General features: G+C 49.3%; 1 protein-coding gene across 7 annotated transcripts in view; it reads right to left on the minus strand.

Annotated features, from left to right (window-relative positions):
- The window catches only part of CACNB2 (calcium voltage-gated channel auxiliary subunit beta 2), a 363,162-nt gene extending 358,014 nt beyond the window's left edge, over positions 1–5,148 (minus strand). For 3 of the 7 annotated variants that reach the window (XM_008148840.3, XM_008148842.3, XM_008148838.3), the window contains exon 1: positions 4,799–5,148. In XM_008148840.3, coding sequence (XP_008147062.2) covers positions 4,799–4,918 — 120 coding nt within the window. In that variant the 5' untranslated portion in view covers positions 4,919–5,148. Of the gene's footprint in view, positions 1–4,406; positions 4,443–4,798 lie in introns of those variants that run through there. The other 4 variants (XM_008148844.3, XM_008148848.3, XM_008148841.3 and 1 more) reach the window with 2 other exon arrangements.
- Between the last annotated feature and the right edge of the window lie 1,638 nt (positions 5,149–6,786).

A 6,786-nucleotide genomic window follows, 5' to 3' on the forward strand; every position in this document is an offset into this window, starting at 1 on the left:
ACATTCATCACATAAATGAATTCTCTGTTGATACTAAATACTTTTAAAACTAAACTGGAGTCTCAAAATCAGCAACTAAATGTTCACATTTGTACAAGCAATTGAAATCAAATTTCTGTATGACCAAAGTAGACAGCAGTAGTTAATGGTACAAGTTGCCTATTAAGTGGAGATTTCAGCACAGCTGTACACAGAAAGTAGGCCTGGCAGCCCCTGGGGGTGGCTTTGAGAAGGATGTCGCTTTTGTGATTGTTGGATATGGTAACAATTCTCCTACCTGAGCATAATGCTGAGGCCCAAAATTAGTTTTATCCCTCTCGGTTAGCATTCTTTGATATTTATCCCTTTGAACTGACGACTTTCCTCATCTTACGGTCCAAAGCAAACAAAGCCATAAACCATCCATAGAGGAATCAGACGTGAAATTTCATTTACCAATAGTTTAGTACCAATGAGGTTGTTGGATCCTTTACTAGGAGAGAAGTTTAACTCCCTAGGAAGAGGGAAACGTAAGTTGTTTACTACATGGATCAGTTTACACAAAAGCAGAAAGGAATCAGGAGGCAGCGTAAGTAGAGCTCTTTTCAGGGCCTGGCAGGTAGAAAAGGGAAGAGGGGCCAGGTCAGGAAGCAGAGAAATGCCCAGTGGAGGAGTGCAGGGGCAGGGAGAGGGCGTGCAGGCCAGGGCCCAACCTTGCCCTCGTCACAATCTACCTCCAGCCAGGCTCGGAGAGAACTCTAAGACAGACCCAAATGGCTTGAAGTGGTATCACAATTCATTTTAACTCCCTGTAATTGTGAAAGTAAGTATACTATTTGCAGGATATAGATATGTCTCACAGTTACAAAATTAAAGAGTGCCACCACCCCCTACAGGGTTAACCTATTTTGCTCCGTCTTTCTTGAAAGGACCAAGGCTACATTCTGTATAATTCAAAAGAATTAAATGCAGCAACAGGTAAATTAAGTCTTTACATAAAAAGGAAAACATGAAAGTACAAAATGAACTAAACCTCCAATCACCCAAATAGTCAGATATTATATTTCACATTTTAAAACACACTCAGAAAGTCTGATCGGCATGCTTCTAAATCTCGCCCTTGCGACACCAGAACAAAAATGCCATTCAAGAGGAAACTGGCTGGGCTTCGGAGTGAAGGCTTTAGCAAAACATAAAACACAGGACCCATGGCCATTATATTTGGAGACTGCAGAAGGCTGTTAGACCTCAGAATGTTTCTGGAAAACGGTATTGACCTGGTTCAAGAGCCCCGGGAGAATGGCTGCCTCTCCAGCTCCTTGAATCAGGATGTTGCCATTACCGGCCTGGCCTGTATTACTACAACATGCTTGAAAAGCATCTGGCAGACTCCGCTGGGGTGGACCCAGCTGGGCTCTGTTGCTAGGAGCAAAACAAACAGGCCCTCTGGTTACTGTCTGTTCATTTTCAGGTGTGACTGGAGGTGCCAGCTACAATCTCTTTGAGGCCTAAAGTGCTGAGCCACTACTCTGGTTTCTCATCTACTTCCTCCTCCATAGCCATTCTACTCTCAATCCCTTTCAGGTACTGCCCATCCACCCAGCCTGCTTACGTGATTGATTCAACTCCCCGGAGAATTACCAGTGCCATACTTTAGCATAATGCCGTCCAATAGAAATATAACACAAGCCGCCCAACAGAAATATAACACATGCCACACGGGCACTTGAAAGGTTCTAGCAGCCACATTAAAAAGGGAAATGGCAACAGGTGAAATTAATTGTAATAATGCATTTTATTTCATTCAATATATACAAAATATTATCATTGCAACCTGTAATCAATATAAAAAATCATTAACAAGATGCTGAATGGCCCTTATTTTATATTAAATCTCTAAAGTCCGGTGTGTATTTTCCATGTATAGCACTTCTCCGCTCTGAGGAGCCACATTTCCAGTGCTCAGAAATCACATGTGGCTAGGGGCCACGGGAGTGGACAGCACAGATTTGGAGCTTTGGAGGGGGAGTTCTAACCTAGCACCTTGACTTTGAAGGTCGACTGCAGCCAAGTGTGCCGTGAAACTGCAACAAGTTACCTAAAAAGCGATGCCATTTGCTTACATCAGAACTTTCAAGAACTTGCCGTTAGACTGCCACTCCAGCCATCCGTTTTGCTTGTGACAGTGTGCTGGAGGGAGGGGGGCTGGCACGTATGGAGCTGCCCACGCCCCAAGGAGGATTTCTGACATAAAAACAGAATAAGAGCAGGGTGTGTGAATCTACCTATCTTGCTTTGCTCATACAGAACTTGCAGTATAACCTAGAGGTGAAATAGAAAGGATCCTTAAAGACAACGATGGCTTAGAGGTGCCATTTGTAAAGAAAATTCCATTTCGGAGGAGAATTATAATTACGTGGTGTCACAAAAAGCGGGGTGCTCCTGAGACAGCTCTTTTCCTCCCTCCCTTACTGCTGGCCTGTCCGGAGAGATGGGAGAGATGCCTTTGCCAGCTGTTCACAGCCCTATGATGCCATGATTTATTAGACAGAAAATAAACAAGGCAGTGTTTCCCTCAGATAATGGATGTGCTGTGGACACAATTCCAGGAAAACTGCTTTCATTTTTGCAAGGTAGAGAAAGCAAGGGAATGGATGCTGGTGAAGCTGAATATTTACACCTCTTACCTGCATATAATATCCATTCTCTCTTTCTCCTCTCTCACATATCTATGCAATTGCTTGCCAGTTACTGTGGACTGAGTCTTTGCAATGTCTCATGCACAGATCTGTCATATCCATTATCCTTTCCTTTCTTTAGTTTAGCCTAGTGCTTCTTGTCCAAACTGTTCTATCAATCTCCCTTCGGGTAGCCCCACCTCTGGACTCCTCAGACTCAACATTATCTTCCAGAACCTTCCCAGGTGACTCTTTGGAATGAGCTATTACATGGCTCCTTCCCTGAATCCCATCCACGGCTCTTTATTATTTAATGCACTGCAGGTTTCAAAGCCTCTAAAATGGAGGCTCCAATTGCCTTGTCAGTCTTATGCCTAAGCATGCCCTATCTGTAATTTTCCACACTCTTTTCAAACTAGGGATTATAAATGCCTGCTTTAAGGCTTCTAACTTCTGCGACTTTGCTTCCTGTATAGTTAGTTCCCTACCTTCTCTCTGAAAATCTCTGTTGAAATCTAACCCGCCCTCGAAGTCCCTTCTCAAAGGCCACCTCTTCTATGACGTCCTTATCGGTTGCTCCAAGTAGAGAGAGTATTGGTGATCTTTAGTGCTGGGAAACCACAGAAGATTCAGGCTTCTCTTATAGTCCCAGGCCATACTCGCCACTCATCTGTCATACTTGCAGCTACTAGAATGTCACTTATTATGAAGGCAGAAATTCACATCTGAATTATTTCCACATTGCAGCTATACAAGAAATGTCTGTTGGCTTACTTTTTAAACTATTTGTTTAGCTATATAAGTCTCTAAATCAATGAGTATCTCTTATCTGGATGCAGTCATGCTTTCTATCAGCCCTAACTTTGATCTTTAGAAATCCAGGAACTCTATTTTTATCATGAGAATCAAAACTTAAAAAAAAAAAAAATCCTTGAAGGGAGATCAAAGAGAAAAGAAGGTCTGACGGTTCTTTTTCTCTATCAATATTCAAGACCTTCCTCCTGGAATCTGTCCTGGAGGGCTCTGAGAACATTTCTCACTCTCATCTGACCTGGTAAGTGACGAGATAAAACCAGGAGTCTGGAACAAAGACTTCAGGTCCTCTGGCTGAGGCCAGATGCTCATGCAGGTGGTTAGTTACTCGTCCCCACTCTGCACAGCCACGCAGCCCTCCACACCACCGGCCAAGCAGCCCACAGCTAGGAGTCTTAAGTCGTGTCCCTGCTGGGATAAAAGTTGACAGACTCCTCACCGCTGAGACCTGGAGGTGTCTGTAATCCACACTGTACCTGCCAAGCCTTACGTAAAAGCCACCTTCTCATTACCCAACGCCTACAACTGGCATCTCCTATTTCACAACAGCAGCAAACCGGAATTTTCCCAGAAACCACTAAAACGCATCAGAGAAAAAGGTGGTCCTGAAACTCTCTAAAATAGCTAGCATTTCTGGGGGTGGGGGGTGGGGTGGAAAAATAAAAACTTTCACGGCCCCGGCTCGCTCTCTTCTTAAATGAAAGGAACGAGGGGTCTAGGCAAACCCGGGCAAAGGCGGTGAAGGGAGCGGAGCTGTCAGGCAGCATCACGCCCCAGGTGAGGAGGGCGAGGGCGGCGGGGCCGCTCCCGGGAGGCCGGGCCCGCTCCCCCGGCGCCACGTGCCCCGCTCCCACCCGGCTCAGAGCGCGTCCAGAGGGGCCGGCGTGGGAGCCAGAGCCCCGGGAAGCGGGGCCCCTCCCGCCCACCCGGACTCACGATCTTGAGCAGGTCCAGTCCGCTCGCCTGGTTCATGTCTCCCCATGCGCCTCTCCCGGGAAGGGGCGAGGAGGGCAGACCGGAGCGGCGCGGGGGCTGCCTGGGGAGACCGGGAGGTCCCCCCCCCCCCCCCCCCCCGCGCCCCTTCCCACTGGTTTTTCGCAAGCCAAGAAAAAATGGAAGCCGGAGAAGAGCCGGGGCAGGGCGAACAGGGGTAGGGTCACCGGCGCCAAGAACGGAGAGTGGGTGGCAAAGCGCGAGGGAGGAAGGAGGAGGTGGCGGAGGGGACCGAGGCGGGCGCGGCGCGGGAGCCCGGGAGGGGCGGCGCGGACGGTAGGAGCCCCGCGCCCGGCGGCTCACAAAGGAAGGCGAAGGCGCGGCGCTGTCGCTACCTGTGCGGGCGCTCCGAGCGCCCCCGCGGGCGCTGCGCTCTCCAGCACGTCCATCGGGAGCTCCTGCGCCACCGCCGCCGCCGCTGACGGAGGCGACTTGGACATGTCGCTGTGGACCATTGGCGAAAAGTCGGCTCCGGCAGCCTCCTCCGGCCCCTCGCGGCGGGTCCCCTCCTCCCTCCCTCCCCGCCCCGCTCCCAGCCGCCCGGGGCTGGCGCCGCACCCGCTCGCCGGCAGTCAGGGCGCGGGACGGGGCTGGGCCATTGGGAAGAGCGACGCGCGGGGGAGCTGGGAGGTGGCGGCGGAGAGGGGCGCCTCCGCCATCGGCCGGGCCGGGCTGAGCGCGCCCAGAGCGGCGGCGCGGGGACCGTCCTCGCCAAGAGGGAGGGAGCGGGCGGGCGGGCGGGCGGGCGGAGAGCGGCCCAGGGGGAGGCGCGTCGGAAAGCGAGAGTGACACGGCGGCGGGAGGCAGAAAGTTCCCCGCGGGAGGCGCGGCCGCGTGGGTCCGGCTCGGCCGCTGCGCGTCGCCGTGGCACGCGCGCTGGAAAGTTTTCAAAGCCGCGGACGCGAGGCCTGGCCCCCGGGGGCTGCCTCCCCCGGACGTCCGAGCTCCCCTCCCTGGGCTCCCGAACCGCCTCCCAGGGACCCCGCGAGCCTGCGGGAGGGAACAGGTCCCCGCACACACTCGACTCGGAGGCTCCGTTCCTAAAGGGAAGGTCAAAGATCCGCGAAGGCTTCGGGCGGCCCCAGAGTCAGGGTGCACACAGGACGTCACCGGGCCGGCAGTCGGAGGTGCGTGAGGATGGCCGGACCGGGAGGCAGGAAAAGCCTGGCGCTGACGGCCCCAGGCTCCCGGCCCCTGGAAGCTGCAGCTGGCCTGGGCAAGAGGTCCGGATCCACCACTTGCAAGCCCCAGTCCCAAGTTTCTCCATGATCACTCTCGTTCCTTTTCATCTTTGCAAAATTGCACTACTGGCTTACAGAACTGGACTTTTTTCTGTAGAGTTGAGAAGTCTGAATATCACATTTTGGACAAAATAAGCACTTCCTTGAGACCCCGAGCTCTTCATAAGAAAGTAGTGGCCACGGCAAGAATGTTTCATTTCGAGCATTCCATTCAGATTTTTCTAATACAACACTTTTTTTTTTTCCTTAAAGGATTGCTTCTTATCGCAACAGCTTTTATTACAGTGAAGCTCTCTGTAGAACAAGTTTTCCAGGCATCAGCATTGTTTTGTAACAGTACGATGTTGTAGATGAAACAGACATATAGAAATTTACTACCATAGCCTTCAACTATCCTTTACACGTTGCTGTGGCATATTAAAGTATTACAGTGTACAGTACTTGTTCTCAAAATAAACTAGATATTTTAAACTTATCTCCATCATACCCTGATTTGAGTCAGGATCAAAGAATGGGTCTTGGTATGGTCAAAGATTTAGGCATGTCCAAAGTGTCATTGAGTTCCTCATCTTTGGTGTTAAAATTATCATTTTCATTTAAATTTTACTGAATGTTTATTAGAGGCATTGACCATTGGTTTATAATTATATGAGCAATAATACCAATAGAGTAACATTTTGAAAAGCAAGAGACTGGGAATCCAGGAGACTGTTGGTCAGAATGTGAATAGGTGGCCAGCCTGGAAGGAGGAGGCACACTGCTTTGCAGGCCGTGGTTGGGAGCTCCCCCAAAACCCTGGCTAAGATTTGTTTAAAAAAAACAAAACAAAAAACATTTATCACAATCTGCAGTGCTTTTATATGTGTGTGTGTGTACATATGCATATGTATATGTGTGTATACATATATGTATATATAATATATGTATATATGTGTGTGTATGTATATATATATATATGGGTATGTATGTGTATATATGTATATATATATATGTGTACATATGTATATATATGTGTATATGTGTATATATATATGTTTGTATGTATGAAAGTGGTAAAGAAATTGTGTTTAAAGTTTTGGAGT

This window comes from Eptesicus fuscus, chromosome 2 (genome assembly GCF_027574615.1).
Source record: "Eptesicus fuscus isolate TK198812 chromosome 2, DD_ASM_mEF_20220401, whole genome shotgun sequence".
Taxonomy (NCBI): domain Eukaryota; kingdom Metazoa; phylum Chordata; class Mammalia; order Chiroptera; family Vespertilionidae; genus Eptesicus; species Eptesicus fuscus.